Source organism: Mycteria americana, chromosome 14 (assembly GCF_035582795.1).
Source record: "Mycteria americana isolate JAX WOST 10 ecotype Jacksonville Zoo and Gardens chromosome 14, USCA_MyAme_1.0, whole genome shotgun sequence".
NCBI lineage: Eukaryota > Metazoa > Chordata > Aves > Ciconiiformes > Ciconiidae > Mycteria > Mycteria americana.
The window spans coordinates 2,410,655-2,430,165 of NC_134378.1; the positions used below are offsets into that span (position 1 = coordinate 2,410,655).

The 19,511-nt window shown below is 51.5% G+C and overlaps 1 protein-coding gene across 4 annotated transcripts in view; it reads right to left on the reverse strand.

Annotated features, from left to right (window-relative positions):
- The window catches only part of MMP24 (matrix metallopeptidase 24), a 49,558-nt gene extending 42,743 nt beyond the window's left edge, over positions 1-6,815 (reverse strand). For 2 of the 4 annotated variants that reach the window (XM_075517553.1, XM_075517552.1), the window contains exons 1-2: positions 6,666-6,815; positions 4,419-4,567 (exon numbers count right to left, since the gene is read on the reverse strand). In XM_075517553.1, the coding sequence (XP_075373668.1) occupies positions 4,419-4,567; positions 6,666-6,764 (248 nt within the window). In that variant the 5' untranslated portion in view covers positions 6,765-6,815. The remainder of the gene's footprint in view (positions 1-4,418; positions 4,568-6,665) is intronic. The other 2 variants (XM_075517555.1, XM_075517554.1) reach the window with 1 other exon arrangement.
- Positions 6,816-19,511: the final 12,696 nt, after the last annotated feature.

Consider the following 19,511-nt stretch of genomic DNA (forward strand, 5'->3'; position numbering starts at 1 on the left):
CATCTGTTTCATGTATGAACGCCGGCTGCCCCTTCCCAACACGTGCCCTATGCTGAGCAGGCTGCAGCAAATCAGCCCCCACACAGATTAGTCCCATGCTATCAAAGCCAATCAGAACTGCATAGATACCCGACCAAAAGTTAATTCCCTCAAAGACAGTCAGATTCCCTGCCCCTGTGCCAGTTCCATCACAACATAAGGACACAGGGCAGGGCACCGGGCTGTTCCTGAGGCAAGCTGCAATACCTGCACCCTGGACTTTAAGGGCTTCTTGAGCCAAAGCTTCCGAGGTATCAGTATTTGCAAAGCTGCCAATAGACTTATGCTACGCACGGCTGCCTAACTCCTCTTTCAACCCCATTACACTCAGGCCTGTCTGAATCCTGTCATGGTTTAACCCCAGTCGGCAACTAAGCACCACAGAGCCGCTCACTCACCCTCCCCCCCATCGTGGGATGGGGGAGAGAATCGGGGGAAAAAAAAGTAAAACCCGTGGGTTGAGATAAAGACAGTTTAATAGGACAGCAGAGGAAGAGAAAATAATAATAATGATGATAAAAGAACGTACAGAACAAGTGATGCACAGTGCAATTGCTCACCACCGGCCGGCTGACGCCCAGCCCGTCCCCAAGCAGCGATCGCTGCCCCCCGGCCAAGTCCCCCCAGTTTCTGTACTGAGCAGGACGCCCTACGGGGTGGAATAGCCCTTTGGCCAGCTTGGATCAACCGTCCTGGCTGTGCCCCCTCCCAGGTCTTGTGCCCCTGGCAGAGCATGGGAAGCTGAAAATCCCTTGACCAGTGTAAGCACTGCTTAGCAACAACTAAAACATCAGTGTGTTATCAACATTATTTTCATACTAAATCCAAAACACAGCACTATACCAGCTACTAGGAAGAAAATTAACTCTGTGCCAGCCAAAACCAGGACAACCCCCATATTCTACCACAGTTTGTTCCACAGCTCAGCTACACACTTTCTGAAACAGATCTAGTAAAAAAGCCCAACTACTTGGTTAGAGCTAGGCAGTACCCAAGCTGTCAACCGCCTGTGTAATGTCAAGCTGAGAATGTTTATCTGGATCAGCTCCCTGATTCAACTTGCTTCCCAGACATATGGGCCCTAGTCTAATCACATAGACCAGGGTGCAAGTCCAGCCATCTCTTCTTTTCTCAGCAGAGCAGATCTATGGCAAAATAATCACAAAGCTGTAGCTTGCTGTCACTGATCTTCTTTAGCTGAGCTTTCTGACAGCCATTCTCCACTAAGCAGTTTGGATAACCCTTTCTGTGTTCCAGAGGATTTATAAAAGCACATCACGTCAGAAACAACAACAAAAGACAATTACTTGAAGCAGGATTCAGATACTTATGGTTGCTCCCCCCCCCCCCCTTTTTTTTAAATGGGAGCACCAATAACACTGGATCATCAAAATTTATACTTGGCACTGTTTACGCATAGAATATTGCATTCCTCCAGCTGCTTGGCATGCAGAAAACAGGTAATTTCCAAAAGCAGTGACATCCAGCTCTTGTCCAGATACAGCTGCTTTCCCCAGTTCAGGCTCCAAGCCCTCCACAAGACTCTCCTAAACAGAGGAAGCTGTCACTCTCAATCACCTACTATTGAGTTGGTGGCAGTGGTATCTTTAAACAGCAGTGTTGTGCATCCCAAGGTGAGGGACCTACACAACAGGCTCAAGACAAAGCACAAGACACACAAGACACTTCCAACACAAGTAAGACTATTTCTTGGTTCCCTCCAGGGCCATGTGGTTGATTACAACAAACACTTTTGTCACCACTTTTGTTAGGTGCTAGCGTGCCTTCTCTCCCGGCACGCTCCCAGGACTATATCCTTGCCTAGCTGCCAAGCAGAATTACAATTCAACCCACTAGCTGCAGGCAGACAGAAAGTTTGCTGAGGCACTGTTAATTGCAGGGTACGAGGAGGCTGTTTTACGTATTCTACCCTGCTCTCCTTACAGGAAACTACACATCCTCAACCTGCTCCCTCAAGACAGCCCCTCTGCTGAACCGACCCCCACCCCACCTTCCTTTCGGGTACCAATAAGCAACACCAATGGTGTTGTTCCTTCCCATTTCCCACTCCCACTGGCAGTGCCTGTATGGTAGCTTTCACACACTTGGGTACCACTCTTGGAGGAAAGAACAAGCTCGGGATTTGGGGACATGTGGGGAAGGAGACGAAAAACTTTAGGCTTCCATAATAAATCTAAACAGAATATGCAGAATTTGTTGCCTAACAAAAAACCCATAGAAAATAACTTCGCACTCTGACTGATTCTAAAGTCACTTTAAAGGGAGAGAGCTTATGACACTGACAGAAGTGACAGAAAAATTCATAACTGCAATCTCAAAACTCGTAACACAGACTGAAATAACAGCTTAGCAAATGCCTGAGTAATTCAGAGCTCTCAGAGCCAGCCTGCCTTGCCAGCTCTTCTTTCGCTCAGCTTCCACAATCAGATCTGAGGAAGTAACAGCCCAACAAGGCCCCTCCAACTCAAAATACAGGCTCACTGCTAACGGCAGTTAGGACCTCTTTTTCCTTTCATGTAATTTCTAGGTAGGTACTCCTGCTCCACCCTGCCATACAACATATGGACCTACTGATTCAGGACAGATGGACGTAGAGCAACTGAACATGCCTGCAAAGCACACCCGCGTTTGGTTGTAGCTGAGGTTTCAAGCCTTTGGAGACTTGAGTTTCAGAAGAGGGAAACATCTAGGTTTTTCACCCATCAGCCTTTGGGTGTTCATGCACCAATCAATCCCTGCCCATATATAAACTCAGTAAAACGTGGGCAACACTTTCCTTTCCTCCATAAAAATACTTTCACTTACTAAAGCAGGGACTCCCACATGCAGTTTGCTCCCTTCCCCTGTCACCCACAGGGCAGCAGAAGCAGTTCCCTAACTTTCCAAACTAGCACCCCAATATCATAGCCACTTCTTCCCCCACCTTGTTCCAACCATAAACATCCCAACTGCAAGCTTCTACACACCAACTGCACACACACAACCTTGTCTCTGGCTCTGCTTCAGCATTCACTTACAAACTCTGTTATTAATGGCAAAGAGATCTCGGATAGAAAATCCCCACCTTTAAAAAGCATTTCATTTTCAACTCATTTGAAAAGCAAACAAACAGGATTTTCTCTCTCTCTCAATGGAGAACAAGGGGCTTTTCCTGTAAGCTAAAGGAGGGAATGTTACATTAACTGGAGAGGTGCTCCCGGTCCAGGATGATCCCCTCCTGCTTAATTCACTAATTTCTTCTGTTTCTCCCTCTTCTTGTAGTCTAGAAAGCATACAAGCAAACCCCTTTGTTCTTCACATTGTTTGGTTACTTTGTGCCCCTTTCTTTTGTGCTACTGCGTCCCTTTTGCCAGAAGAGTGCCATAACAGGAGAGATGAAGAACTAGGCAGAGCGCACTAAAAGGGTCTGCTAATGCAATAAGAAAAGGTCAAGGGAAAACTCTCAGGCAGGGCCTAAGCAAGTTCTATTATTTCTTTTTTTGCTCACCATGAGATGCTTCTTTCCCCCAGAAAGCATTAGTAAGACCTTATCTGCATCCCGCTTTAGTCAACAGATGCTCCCCTAGTTGGTCTGGATCAACAGCAGACAGATTCAGCCAATACACGACATCCAGGAAATCAGACAGCAGGAAGCCAGTCAGGCAGCAGCAACAAACACCACTTCCACACCAGAACACCACTTCCACACCACACCTCACAGTACACACTGAAGAGCAGACTAAAGGCAACAGCCTTAAAGAACAAAGTCACTCCAGCCTAGGTGATTTAGACCAATGCTCCTGTGCTATCAAGACACCGATCACAAACAACACGTAGTCAGCATACAGCAGAGAACATCTAATGTCCAACAAATGGCAACTATCGACAGCTAAGTAGTCTTGACTATCGTCATCAGGCTACAACTCACTTCAACTCACAACTCCACAAAGAGCATCTATGGAGATCCACAACTCCAATTAATTAAGAAATACATTAGAAGCCATTTCTGGAGCCAGATTTTCACCTAAATCCAGACAGAGATGGAAATAAATGAAACCCTTGATGTTCTCCACTTTCAGAAGCTCACAGGATTCAAAGCTCACATGCTTTGCCTGTGCACCAGCAGTGGGATCTATGTACAAAGACGAACATTTAACAAGAGCTTCTCCTCATGCTCACAAACAGTACTGCTGGCAAAAAGAAAAGGTGGAGTTGTCCACATGTTTTCGTTAGGGACACCTTTTCATAATCAAGACTTCTCTGGCTGAGTCAGTCAAATCTATCCCTTTTGAGGACTTCTTGTGGATGGAATAATTACCCAGGTAATACGATAATGCGTTAAGAAAGGGAAAGACAAAATTAGCCTACGTTAATCTTACTCAATAGTTGTCTGGTCCAAAACTCCTGTTACTGGGATCCCATAAAACTGTTGCATAGTGGCAACTGCGGACTGCACAGCTTTTCCTGACTGCAAGGCAGACATTTGGCTGTCAGAAGGAAGTAAGTAGCCGTAAGTTTTTAACCAACCCTGAAAAAGAAAGAAACAGATGGTAAGATGCCATGGTAAGTTTTCACCTTAACAGATCAGAACACTTCCTCAAAAGAAAAAGTGACAAACTAGCCCAAAATATTCAACCACCTCTCTTTTTTTGGTTAGGTTTGGTAATGTAATCTGATCCCCGGGAAGGGCTGAAGACCCAGCTTAATATCACCTGTCCTGACAGGACAATGCAGACCTGCCAATTAAAAATGGCCGTCATCCCAACTGAATAACTGAGGCAGACTTAGGTCTTTGGAGCACCAGAAAAGCTCCGTCCTTGTTCCAGAGACCTCCTGCGCACCCTGTCACCTTGCCATCACGAGATTTCTCAGTCTCCACAGCAGCATGGTCCCAATAAGCCACTGCCTACCACCTACTGCTGCCTCTGGACCATTACTCCAAGAAAACAGCTTAATAGACCCAGGCAATCCCCGCAAACACAGGTTCAGCTTTACGCTTGCACTGAGCACAGGAGTATTTCTTAAACACAAAAAAAAAACACCCAAACAAAAAAAACCACACTCAGAAAGTTTGCAGGGACTCTGGTTAAATCAACTTTTCCTCTACTAATAGCAGATATCTAGCAAACTGTCAGAACAGGAAAATAGCCAAGTCTCCTCAAGAAGCTTTGTGCCTTTTCCCTGCCTCCCCCCCAAAATGCAGCCTTAGTTAAAACCACCTGTCAAAGTTGTCAAAATGGTAAGGACAACGTTTTCAAAAACAGCCATTAATTGAGGATTTTTTTTCCCCTCCCCTCTCTTCCCACCCCTCACTTTGATACCACGAGAAAAAGGAATATTAATTCACCATTAAGTGCAAATGCCAATAAAACCTGAATAAAGGCTTGCTTTCATAAACTTTTCACCATAATTTTTCATGCACACACCCCAGTGTTTCTTTCTTCTGGCCAATACCCCAGCCCTTTGATTCAATACTTAGACCAGGATTGCCGTGACATTGACATATATCCTGTAAGCTTTTTCCAGCCACAAGGACAATCCATCTGACCCACAGGACACAGCCCTCAACACACAAGCACTGGTGAATCATCTGCATGCGCTGCTCTCACATCAGCAGCCTGATCACTCAGAGCAGGGGGGAGAGGAGAGGCACATCTTCCCTTAACGTAACACGGCAGCGGGAAAGGGGCTCAAGTCAGGAGGAGCACAAGAGGAACAACAATCCCCATTTCTTTGTGGCAACAAGAAGATGCCAGAATCCAATGGGAAAAATGAAAGGCCTTGCTTCCAAAGCAGGAAAAAGAAGGTGTAAGACAGCATCTGGGCCAGGCACGTTAAAGTTCACCATGTAAATGGACATACAGCACTATTCGACACGGACGTCAACAATGGCTTAAGACAAAGCCAAGCTGCAAAACTGCTTGGAGACTGGACATTCGCTACCACTGCCTTGGCATCTAGCGTTGGCCTCTGACAAACACAGCATGCTGGAACACGGGACCTTCGGTCTGACCAAAATAAGCTGTCCTTGAGGAGCAAGGGCAGAGCACAGTAACCAAAACAGCTCTGAGTGGGGCTGCCCTCGCGCATCCCCTTTCCCTCCCGGCCAGACTCGGGCGCGGCAGCGGGCGAGGGAAAGGGACACCACGCGATGCCCGCACAGGCGCTAGAGAAGCTCCTCCCGGGAGGATGATGCTCAAGAGCACGCAGGAGGGGCACGGCTGCCTTCGCCTGCCGGCTCCCACCCTGCCCATGCACAGGCAGAGGAGCTGCCAGCGGCTGTGGCCGCACACCTGAGCCCAGCCCGGCAGCAGCAACCAAGACCGGCCGCTTCGGAGAGCGGCACGAGGAGGGCCTACAGGAGATGCGGAAGGCTTCCGGCGGGCAGCAGCGCCCAGGAGCGGCGACGGGGCTGGAGCCGGGCGCGGAGGAGCCGGGGAGCCGCTGCCCGCCCAGCTTTCCAGCCCGCCCCCGGGCCAACACAGCGCACAACCCGGCCCCGGGCTTCCCGTCCCCCGGCATCCCGGTCCCGGCTGCGGCACCGCCGGCCTCGCCGCCCCACGGAGTCGCCCGGCCCCACTCCCCTCAGCGCCCCGCCCCGCCCCCCCTCCCGCTCCCAGACCTACCCGGCCGGTGCTGGTGTCGGCGGCGGCGCGGAGCAGGGCGCAGAGCAGCGGCAGCAGGGAGCCCGCCGCGGCCAGGCCCCGGCGCCGCCTCGGCGCCATGGCAGCGCGGCGGGGCTCCGGCCAGCGCTCCGGCCCAGCGGCGCGGGCTGCGGCTGCGCGGGGAAGCCGGAAGTGGAAGGCAGCCGCCGCCGCCGCGCCGCGCCGCCCCTTCCTCCGCCGGGCCGGGCCAGCGCTGTCCCGCGAAGGATCACGGCGCGGCCCTGGGGAGGTGCGGCCGGCGGGAGCGCCCTGGCCCCGCTTCCCCCGCGGGAAGGGCTCAGAGCCAGGCAGCAGCAGCTCCGGGTCGCCGTTCCTCAGGGTTTTTCCCACGCGCCCGCCTCTGGCTGCAGGCAGGGGAGAGCGCGGGGAGGCTCGCGGCGGCCCCGGCCCTGCCGCAGCACCAGAGCAGATGCAGGAGGGCCGAGGTCTTTCTCTGCGGGCCTCTTCTCTCACGACGGGATTGTTTCCTGTTCTCAAGGGTCCCGCTCCCTGCCGAGGCTGCCTCGCGTGGTCTTTGGCTGCAGGCTGAAGATCTTCAGCAGATGTGTGTAGAAGCCCCACGTGCAGGAGTCCAGCTGTATACACCTCCTCATAACGAGCCTGAGGAAAAGTGGGGCTGGCAGTTTGTTGGCCAGTGGTCCTGCCCTAAAGCCATCCCAGTCTGAAAGGAGGTGGCGTGCTGCTGAGATGTGCACCCAGGTGGAGGCATGGGTTTCTGTGCTACCTCAGAGAGACCCAAGGGCTTTTTCACACTTCCATTTCTCTCCTTCGTTTCCCTTGGGACCAAAAATGGTGCCTCGTGGTGGCAGGTTGAAGGAGGAGGAGGTTGTGGACGGCAGTCCCCCTGGCCCAGCCTCATTGAGTTCAGAGGGTCTGAAAGAGCAGTTGGCAGCCTGCGCTTTCACACGTGCTTAATAAATTATTTTTATCAGGGATTTATCAGGGAGACGCTGTGCCACCAGGCGAATCCCTTGCTCTGTCATTGGCTTAACCCTACTGACACCAGAAGTTTGAATCCATATCTGCTGGGAAGGGAATCTTGGAGCACCGCACCCGCAGCCAGCCTGGCACACAGGGCGGTTTGGCTGGCAAATCTGAGCTGTGCAACAGGTGTCAGTGCACTGGTGACATGCTTGGAGCGGGAGGAGTCACCGTGCCTGGGAATCCCAGGCCAGAAGGTGCTGCTGCTCCCCCAGACGAACAGTGAGGACATTGGGTTTTAAAAATGCGGGACAGAGATTTCATCTTTTTGTCAAAGCAGCTTTATGAACATGCTCTGCCGCATGAACAGCCAGTGCTGGCCTTTTCCCTGCTGAGTCAAGTTGACAGCAGCTCAGCTCACATGCCACTGAGGCAGCGGCTATGCTCAGGATAGCCTCTTTGCTCTAACTGCAGAAGCTGGAAGGGAACTCTTTGCCAAGACAAGCCAGCAGAGCTCCCCCACCTTCCTCAATGCTGCTGGTGCCAGGCCTCTTGGTTTTTTGCCCGAGGAGAGCTCAGGCTGCCATTTCTACCGACGACACAGCTCAGGCTGCCATTTCCCCCTGCCTTGCTGTAGCAATCCTCCTTCTCCTCCGCCACTGCTACTTTGTTAGACCATCCCATTCATCATCACACTGCATCTCTTTGGGAACTGGAGCAATTCTAGTGCTTTTTGCATACAATTAGAATAGAACAGAATTTAGAATAGAATAGAATAGAATAGAATAGAATAGAATAGAATAGAATAGAATAGAATAGAATATTTTCAGTTGAAAGGAACCTACAACAATCATCTTGTCCAACTGCCTGACCACTTCAGGAATGACCAAAAGTTAAAATATGTTATTAAGGGCATTGCCCAAATGCCTCTTAAACACTGACAGGCATGGGACATCGACTACCTCTCTAGGAAGCCTGTTCCAGTGTTTGACCACCCTCTTGGTAAAGAAATTCTTCCTAATGTCCAGTCTGAACCTTCTCTGATGCCGCTTTGAACCGTTCCCATGCGCCCTGTGACTGGATACCAGGGAGAAGAGATCAGCACCTCCCTCTCCATGTCCCCTCCTCAGGAAGCTGTAGAGAGCAATGAGGTCACCCCTCAGCCTCCTTTTCTCCAAACCAGACAAACTCAGAGTCCTTAGCCACTCTCACAGGACATTCCTTCCGGCCCCTTCACCAGCTTTGTTGCCTTCCTCTGGATGCATTTAGGGACCTTCACATCCTTCTTAAACTGTGGGGCCCAGAACTGCACACAGTACTCAAGGTGAGGCTGCCCAATGCTGAGTACAGCGGGATGATCACCTCTTTTGACTGTCTGGTTATGCTGTGTTTGATGCACCCCGGGATGCGGTTTGCTCTCTCGGCTGCCAGGGCACACTGCTGACTCCTGTTGAGCCTGCTGCCGACCAGCACCCCCAGATCCCTTTCTGCAGGGCTGCTCTCCAGCCACTCCTCTCCCAATTTATACTTGTGCCCAGTGTTACTCCATCCTAGGTGCAGAATCCAGCATTTGTTCTTGTTAAATTTCATCCCATTAATGGTTGCCCAATGCTCGTCTATCTAGATCCCTCTGCAAGGCATCTTGTCCCTCAAGAGAGTCAACAGCACCTCCCAGTTTGGTATCATCAGCAAACTCGCTAAGGGTGCATTCAACTCCTGCATCCAGATCATTGATAAAAATATTGAACAGAGCTGGCCCTAGGATTGAGCCCTGAGGAACACCACTGGTGACCGGTCGCCAGCCAGATGCAGCCCCATTCACTACAATCCTTTGAGTTCTGCCCTTCAGCCAGTTCTTCACCCAGTGCACTGTGTACCTGCTCATCTCACAGATGTCCAGAAGGATGCTGTGAGGGACAGTATCAAAAGCCTTACTAAAATCCACAAAAACATCCCCCCATCCTCAGGGATGTTAACTCAAAGCCTTTGGGGAACGACAACATCTAATTGCATATTATTCAACTCAGCCCAATCCGATAGCTCAAGGATCTGTTGCCTGCATCTCTGCAATTGCTGCCACAGCACTCCTAGTTGAACGGAGTAAAAAAATCTAGTGCTTGGACATCCTCCGATGGTACAAGTTACACAGGCAATGTCACCACAGCAAATACATCACTTTGAGCTGATTCTCCTAACAATGGAAAACATAACAGTTAAGCAGTGTAATACTCTGAACCCTGCTATTCTACTCCCCTTCAGGGGAAGGAGCTCCATATCATGGTTGTGTAGTAACAACCTAGGAAGCTGAAAAGACTTGAGGAGATTTAACAGATGGGCCATTTCTAGGTCCCAATCTGGAACTATCTGTAGACGGGTCCTCGTATTATCTGAATGGCAACTGTGTTATAGGTTATTCAATAGCTACAGTGAATGGAGTAGGGGAGACTTCACCACTCAGTCCAAAGCTGAGTGCACAAGCAGCAGAATTAATTGCATTAACAAAGGCCTGTCAGCTGGCCAAAGAAAAGACTGTAAATATTTATACTGATTCTCGATACACATTTGGAGTATGCCATGCAGTTATGGAAGTTGTGTGGGTTTATACTTCTAGCGGAAGTAAAACATCAAATGCTCCTCAAATTACTGAACTGTTAAAAGCTATACAATTCCAGAGAAACTTGCTGTCATTCATCAGCCAGCCCATACTGGCAGAAGGACAAAAGAAGAGATAAGAAATAGTCTAACAGATATTGCTGCTAAAGCCGCAGCACCACAGCCATATGAACCACCGGGCTTACAAACAGTCCAACGGTCCAATCTGGTGTTGCCCCCTCCTGAAAAGAGATGTTTGACTGTTCCTGCTGAAGAAACTGGCTCCCGGGAAAGGTACGAAGTGACCAAAGATTCCCAGGGAATATGGAAAGCAGGTATGGAAAACCTTCCTATTTTACCAAAGCAATACCCCATTCCCATAGCAAAAATGCATCACCAGCTAGGGTGTTTGGGCACTGCTGCACTAGCCCAGACAGTGCTAAAAATTGGTTCGTGCCAGGAATTTATGCTGCAGCCAAACAGGTAACTGTGTCTTGCACGCACTACCTTTAGCCTTAATAAATATTTAACAAAGGCCTCAACGAACAACAAAACTGTCTCCTTATGAAATACTGTTTGAAAGACTGATACAAGTCCCCGGAACTGATGTACCTACTCATATAATTTTATTAGCGGGAAATGAAAATGTGACCCAGTATAATGTACAGGTTCAGAAATTATTGAAATACAATGAGGCCCGGGCACAGCTAATACAACCAGTACCTCTGGAAGGGGCTCTGCACCCCTTCAGTCTAGGGAATTAACGTTTGGGTAAAAGTACACAAAAGAAAGGGTGACTTCTCTCCTGGGTGGGAGGGACCATTTTTGTTATTGCTAACCTTTCTCAGTGGTAAAGGTGGAGAAAAAATTGACTTGAATCCATCACTCCCTCCTAAAAGCTGCAGCCGGTCTGGAAGTGGAACCAGGAAACCCTCCTGCCACTAAGGGAACATCCACCACCGCAGAGACTGATTCACCCACAGCTGGGAACTTGCACAGAGCCAGCGGATTGGTTGTGAAACCACTGATCGTGCGTAAGAATTCAATGACAGAAAAGTGGAAAGTAATCTGATACTTAGGAATTGCACATGGACTGAACCATACCCTTCCTCAGAATTAGAGTGCAACCAAGGTATAATTATTTTTGCTATTTGTGTCTGTGTGTTTTTCCTGCTAATAGTGATTTGGAAGCCTAGATTGTGGTATGATAACCTTTCTTATAAGCCTGTGGTGGAATATTGGTTATATGTATTCATTCCATAATTTGGCCATAGCAACAGTCCAAACTATTGCAGCAGTGGCAAATAAGCCCAACTGTTGGAAAGGCACTAAAAGCCCATCCTCGACTCTCCTGGATTTCTGTCCCATTGAATTCTCCATGGTACAAGGATGGGCATATACGTTATGGGTTTTCCCTAAAGAAAGGAAGTAGAAACCCAAGAAGGGTTTGTCACTAGTTTGAAAGGAGACCCCTGGGTGTGCTTGGAGGCTGGGAATTGAAAATGCCAAGATATCTTTAAAATTAATAGAATTAATGGAAATGGACAATGCAGATCTTGGGTCCACATAGATGAAAAGGGGATTCTTATGCTTGGAATGTTCCATAGATCTATTCCTATGCCTAAAGGCAATCGGTATTCCTCCATATATTCTTCCAAAACCTTGCTATATACTACATCCACTGAGTGTGAAAGGGAAATTCTCCAAAAGTCCTTACATAAAACCTATTGTAGTAAGACATCACACTGTAGATTTGTTCCTGGATGGAGAGTATCAGGCCCTGCAGACCCTGAGACAATGTGGATATTCACAGACAGATTAACTTGATATTCTGTAGGAAGATATAATAACTAAAGATAATTATAAAATTTTGGTTTCCACTAGGGCCCCATAGGATCCTGATTGCTCTGAGTCATCCATTCTGGGTCCAAACCTTACTGGTTTACTTATACAACCAAACCTGGCACATGCTAACAGTTTTGCAGGACATAGTTTAAACAACTCAGATTTATTTGATGATTATAGTACCCTATTTACACAACTGCCACGGCAATATTCGATATGTGGAAAAGGGCATTCGAGTATTTACCCACACCCTGAGCTAAAAAGTGATTCTAAGTGCATTAATACCATCTGCACAGGTTAGAACCAGTGTCTCTTCTGCCTCTGTAGCTCATAACTACTGGTATATATGAGAAAAAGCATTACAACCCTCTGACAGAATGTGGCACTGAGTTCCACCTATTTGTAAGAGCTTTTATCCCATGGTTAGGGGTTGCAGAACTAGGAAGAGTGATTGCAAATGTGTCAAAAGACTTAGAAAAGGCCATTAATGAATCACAAATAGTATTATAGCCCTACAGGAACAAATTATTATCACAAATAGTAATACAGAATCAATTACCCTTAGACTACCTATTAGCAGCACAGGACACAGTATGCACATTATTGAATAACAGCTGCTGGTTCTATGTAAATCAAGACCAGAAAAATGAAGCTGGTATAAACAAGATAAAGACTCATTTAGAAATATGACATGAAGAAAGAAAGGGTTCTCCCCTAAATCTATTTGGTTGGTTAACCTCTTGGCTCCCAGACTTGGGTATAGGAATGTGACCTAAAAGGATTTTGGTTTCGTATTCACTATCTTATTTTGCTTCGTAATTATAATGTGTGCTTACGGTGTTGTATTGCTTGAGGAACTCAATTAACTACTAAATTAATGAATACTGCAGTGTGACCCTGACGGTCAAAAGAAAAGGAGGGACTGTTAGGAAAAACCTCATTCCCTAAATATTGTATTGATTAATCTTTATAGTTTGAAATTGTATGAAATTTCTTAATATAGCTATAGCTTACATTGTATAATGCGTATTCACACTTAAGTAAGCATGACAAAAGGACCCCAGCTCATTGCAAGAAGGACAGCACCCACATTGAAGAAGAAGGGATACCCCTGGACTACCAAGATAATGCCAGCATCCCAGCCCCTCAACTTCTCTGTGAAACCATCCCATTATCTGGCATCATAGACAAGTAATTGTAGCAAGACTGACTCCAGGGACATTTAGATGAAGAAAGAAGCAAATGGATGATGACACCATAAAATTATAGATGATTTGACCCCACTCAAAGTCAAGATCCCTGTGCTGCCCGGCTCCAAGCCTGTCTTCAGCAGGGCAAAGCTGGGGGAAAAGGTAAAGCAAGTAGAAAGGGGTGGAAAAGCTCTCTTCTTTTACGGGGTGCCTGTCCCCTGAACCCCTTTTACGGGTGCAGCATCCCCTGGGGAAGGGAGGCCTTTGGTCCCGCAAGGAGACAAGTCAACTAGTTGAGAGGGAAGGGGAAATGCAAACTGTAAGTGCTCGGCCGCGGTAATTTGTGACGGAGGAATGATGTGGCACGGAGGGCAAGAAGGGGTTAAACTGGCTGGAAGCAGGGATGCCAGAGACAGAAGGACTCCCTGCAAGGGAGGGCAGTTTCCCTGGGTGATGAGATAAGAAACAGCCTCCTTTCTTTGCCTTGTAGCCATCCTGGAGTGGGAGCTCTGGGGGGCCACCTCTGGGCAGCAGAGCTGGTCCGGGAGATGGACCCACGGCCCGGCTGAGGTGCCCCGTGCAAACCGCTCCCGGGAGGGGTGCTGGTGCGAGCGGATGTAAGGCATCTGCTTGTGGCGCATCTTTGCAGACTCCACGTAGAACCGCTTCTTGCGGTAAGACTCCTCCGCCCAACGCATTGTTCGCTCAGGTACTTTTTTTTTTTTTTTTTTGAATTTAAGCACAAACGTGTGTTTAATTCGCCTCGAGGGGTACCATAAAAATTCCCCAATGGCAGGAAACAGAGCCTGGCCTACCCACAAAACCTCGCGAGTCTTTGGTTTAACGCTCTGCCCGTCTGCAGAGAGAAAGTAAGACCAGCTGCAGGGAGCCCACAGCAGGCACCTCGAGGGGCAGTCACAGCCCTGGGACACAGGGAACAAGGGACGTGTTGTGCAGAAATTCTTTAGCTCTAACTTCTGGAAGGCCTTCCCACGTGAACTGCTCTGTATCGGAGGCTGTGGGCAGCGGATCAAGCTGAGGCCTGAACTCCCTCAGTCTCTCTCTCTCTCCATCCCAGCCTGTTTCCCGGGACACTCCCAGCCCTTCAGGATCACCAGCACTCACCCCCACAGCCAGCCCCTCTCTCTCCCAGGCCAAAGGAGTCCTTCTCTCCTGGCTGGCCAAACCATAGTTCCCTCCTGTTCCCTGGCAAGACGCTCAGCACGCAGAGCGGGAAATGCTCGCTGCAAGCAGCTAGAGATGCTCCTGAGCAGCTTGGCCGCCACCGTGAGCAGCCAGCCCCTCGGACCCTCTTCTCAGTCACGTCAGCACCAGCAAATACCAGCAGCCAAAACATCTTCCCTCTGCTACTCCAGCCCTGCAAGGCCACTCTTGATTCCGTTCTTCATTTCCTTCTTTTTTTCACGCCCTGTCCTGGACTGGAATGGCAAAACCACGTCATGTGGGGGTGAGAATGTGTTTGTAACCAGACTGGCCGTGAGGACGGAGGCAGGCAGCGCTGCATTCCTCTGTCACCTCTGCACATCAGCCCCTGCCGAGACTTTTGGCAGAGGCCTCCTTCCTCCTGCCCTCGCTGAGCTCCTGAAGTTCTCTGCTGTAAACTTCAGTGGATCTCTTTGCAGGGATGTCACCATGCTCGTAACGTCACAGGCTATCCCAGCTGATGTGTAGCCATCAGACCCTTGCCGTGATCTTTACCGATATGCCAACACACCGCAGCTAGGAAACAGTCTTTATTTTTAACACGATTGAACTGCAGAGGTCTGACAAACCTTTCCAGGGGGTGTTAGGTTAACTAGTTCCTTTGACTGTTCTGACTCCCTGACTTCCCCTGCACAGGGCATTCTGCTGTGCCTTGCCTGGCTTCTTACAGGCAGAGCCCGGCAGATGCGTGGCCTGGGGTCTGCTCCAGCTCTCGGGCATCCCTGTGCTTTCCAGCTGCAAAGGTCCCCCTACAGGGACCGCCTCCTTGAGTCGATACAGCTGCGTGAGCACCTCCTGAGGGTGCGAATGTCTGTGAACACGGTGCAAGGGTCATCGCTGTTGTGGCTGAGGAGTCACTGCCGGAGAGGGAAGCTGGGGCACAGCCGATGCTGCTCCTCCACTTGCCAAGCAGGAGAAGAGCTGCAGCTGGAGCACGTGCCAGAGACTGCTTTGGAAGGAGAGGAACATCATTCCTGGGCTGCGCGCTTTGCTGTTTCCCATGAGACCCATGCTCATCATCTGCGTGTACAATTTAGTACTCGCCCTGGTTCTTGCCTTTGTTTAACGAGCTAGCCTGGCAGGACCTCTTCAGCTTCAAAGCTGCCCCGATGGCCTGAGGAGGACAGGCAATGCCCCACTGAGCCCAAACGGGGGCACGCAGTCGTTATGCCCGATGGTCGGGCTGCCATTCAGCAGGACCTAGACGGGCTGGAGGAAGGGGCCATCGGAGACCTCCCCAAATCCAGCCAAAAAGCGGTAGAGAGTGAGAGCAGAAGCGAGCAGCAGAAACAAGGGCAGGGGAGACTGGGAAGGGGGCACAGAGGGGTCTGGGCTGAAGGGGAGCATGAGGAAACGGGAGGAGAGGGGTTTCCCTCGGCCTGTGTTTGTCTTTTGTGCTTCTCAAGACGCGAATCAGGAATTGGACGTTGACAGCGATGGGCCAACAGTCCAGCTCAGTGCAATTCCCCGAGTTGAGGCTGCTTGGCCCGTGACGGGGAAGAGCCAAACCCAAGCCAAAACCGAGCATCTTTGGTGCGGCAGTTCCTTGCATTTCTTCCCGGCTGGCGAGGATGCCTGCTTTGCTTCACGGAATCGCAGAAGAGTTGAGGTGGGAAGGGGCCTGTGGGGACGACCTCTCCAAGCCGAGTCAGCAAGAGCGGGTGGCCCGCAGGCCTGTCCAAACGGGCCTCCAGGCGGGCCCCCCACACGGGCCGGTGGACAGCAGCCGGGCGGCAGCACGGCAACGCGGCGACGTGGCAACGCGATGATGCGACAATGCGCGATGGCTCTACATAGCCGCTCGCGGGGAGACCGTCTGGGGCGGCCGCCGCTGGGTGCCTCTGGAGCGAGAGGAGTCAGCGCAGGGTCGCAGCTCCGGGAGAGCTCTTGGAAGGAGCCGTGGAGCACCGTCTCACTGCTGGCGTCCGAAAGGCAGACGCACTGCTGAGTGCACTGGGAGAGAGGAGAGAGGTGAGCAGCGGGCCGATGGGGAGGGCTCAGCCGGGGAGCCTGGGGCGTGGGGGGGCTGCCCTGGGGCCTGGGGACGTGCCCTTTCTTGCAAGTGCTCTGCAGGAGGCTTATTGAGCTAGCGCCTGAGTGTCCCTGTCTTCCTAGCTCGGGCACAGAAGACAGCACCTGGGAGAAGGAGCTACTGGGCCGATGGATCCTGAGCTGCTGGACCTCCCACTCGGGGTCAAGATCCCTGTGCTGCCCGGCTCCAAGCCCGTCTTCAGCAGGGCAAAGCTGGGGGAAAAGGTAAAGCAAGTAGAAAGGGGTGGAAAAGCTCTCTTCTTTTACGGGGTGCCTGTCATTCAGAGAAGTCCTTGTGGCCGCCTGCTCTACAGCGGGAGCCGCAGCCCCAAGGACGGCTTGGCACCTCTGGGCAGCGCAATCCCATTTTGCAATCAGAGGGAATCGCCAGAGGAAAAGACATGGCTGTAGGCAACATTTCAGCTTAGCTCCTTACAGGCGCAGCACTGGGCGCAACCCTCTCGCCCCCACAGTAAATAGCTCCTTCTGTTCCTACAGCCACAGTAGATAGGCACCAGGCGGAGGAGGTAGGCACAGGGTTTCTTCTCCGTTGGAGAGTCTCTGAAGCAGAGGCATCTTTCCTCTGGGTGGGAAGTAAGCCAGGAGTTAGTCTGTACCTCGGAGGTTTGGAAATGCCACCCTGCGTGCCTGAGGAGCTCGGAAGTGCGTTCGTCCCTGCTGCTCTCCCCTGCCCCGTTCACACTGCGGAGCATCTCTCTTACAGCTTCACCGGCCCTCATGCTATTTTGACCTGGGAGATCCCTACTGTCGCCTCATGCGCGCAGAGTACAACAGCCTGCATGACCCGCATCTGCAGGCGTACCACAAACGCAAAGACAACATCCGGAGGCTGAAGAGAGAGGGTTACGTCACCAGCGATGGCAAAGTAGGTTTGGATGTCGTCGGGCCGATCAAAACGGTTCCCTCTGAGCGGGGTTCCCCGAGCGCAGAGGGAGTGTGTGCAGAGGAGCAGCTCTCCTCCGGCTGGGTTCGGGCGGTTGCGGGGAAGGCGGTCTGCGTAGCTGGCTTGACAGTGCTTGGGTGATTTCTGCCCTCGTCTCTCCACAGGTGGTTTGCACTCTGAAGGAGTTCAATGAGTACAGGCAATATCTGACCACACTCAAGCTGGAGGCAGAGAAAACGTTCAGGCGAGAAGAGGTAGGCAAAGCGGACTGTTCGCGGACACCTGTCAGCGGCAAGGTGCCGAGGGCTGGGGCTTTACGTGCCGCATCCCGGGGAGGCGGTCAGCGCAGAAGAGGAGAGGGCTGTGCTGGCGGGCCGGGCGTTGTGGCGACGCAAGGACGAGCTGGCTCGGAGCTGAGCTAGCGCAGGGTGCTGGGGTGGGCACGGGCAGGAAGGTCGTGTGCAAGCACGCGGAGTCCTGAGGGAAGCCCTTCTCTTCTGCCCTCGTCGCGTGGCTGAAGCAGAGCGCTGGCCTGGGCCCGCGTGAAGCCTCAGCACGCAGGGGCGTGAGCGCTCGTCCAGGCAACAGCGAGCCGCAACCTGGTGTCACCTTTCAGGAAAGGCTTCGGCAACACCTGGCCAAATTAAAGGATGCCCCCAAACCGCCGCGAGCGATTGACCCTTCTCGCCTGGCCGAGCGGCTGCTGCAGCCTCACAAGCCATCCTGCCCACCTCCACCCAAGAGCAGCAAGATCGCCCTGAAATCGGGGCGATGCAGAAGAGTGAAAGCAGCTTTGGACGAAGGCCAAACCTACTGCCAACCTGAGTTGGGACAGGAAGGTGCCAAGCTGCCCAGGAGGGTCAGTTGCGATGCTGACTCCGAGAGCAAGCCAGACGTCGCTGCAGACAGTGTGTTCAAAGCGCTGTTTGAACAACAAACTGCAACAGAAGCCCAGCAGCTTGAAGAGGTGGCTACGACTGTGGTGCAGGAAGTGTTGGAGAGGGTGAAGGCTCCCCAGGATCAGTCCGTCTGCATTTTAAGGAGGGCTGCCCTGGGGATCAGAGGAAGAATGTGGGGCAGCGCCGGAAGAGCAGAGCCTTCGGAGACTTCTGCTCCAGATCGCCGGCAGGAAATTGGACTGGCGGCCAAAGAGCTTGTAGCCACCGTGTTGGAGAGCCTGGGGAAGCGTTTGGCATCCGGCACGTCCGAAGCATGGGAGCCAGGGCTGGCAGCCAGGCGGAAGGAGCAGCCTATTGCCGGAGGAGCCACCCGAGCGGGCAAATCCGAGGAAGAGAAATGGGGGCAAGCTGAAAGAGCAGCTTCCAACGGAGCATCTTCCCAGGCTGCCCTTGACCAACTCACCAGAGAAGTTGTCGACAGTGTTTGCTGCGCCTTGGAATCCTTTGTAGCTTCTCGCTTTGAACGAGACTCTAGCTGCAAATATTCCGAAATCCTGGAGCTTCCCCGGGGAAATGTCTCCAACAGACAGCTGCAGCCGTCCCAGGTGCCTTTCTCAAGGCAGGGCCTGGAAGAAGGACGAGGATTCCCCAGAGCATCTGAACAGCAGAGCCTGGAAGCAAGCAAGGGAGTAAAGTTGCCTGTGTTACAACCGCTGCCAAATACAACCGCTGCTGATGTCTGCCGACTGAGTCGCACGATTGCCAGCGAGAGCATCCACAATGCCGTCTCCAGAGTTCAGCAGCGCCATGCAGAACGGGCTGGGTATGCCAGAACCATCGTCCCTGAGGTTCTTGGAAGAGTGACGCTAGAGAGAGAAACCAAGCCAGAGCCAGGAGCCTTAGCCAACGCTCTGGCTATAAAGGCCATGGCAAGTCGGATCGTTGACTCTGCATTAGAGCGGATCTGTCAACCTGGGCCTGCGGTGAGCCCCGGACTGAATTTTGGAAGGCGTGTCGCAAGACCGCCCGCACCACGAGATGGAAAGGAGAGCTATCCCGCTGAAGACGCCCTCCCCTCCATGGGCCCACAGTTTTCCAGGCAGCCCGTCCCTCCGGCGGGTCCGAAGCCCCCTGCCCAGACAGGAGCACGGCGCAGAGCAGCGCGCGTGAAGCTTGCCTGAGGCGAGCCCCAGCAGCGCGT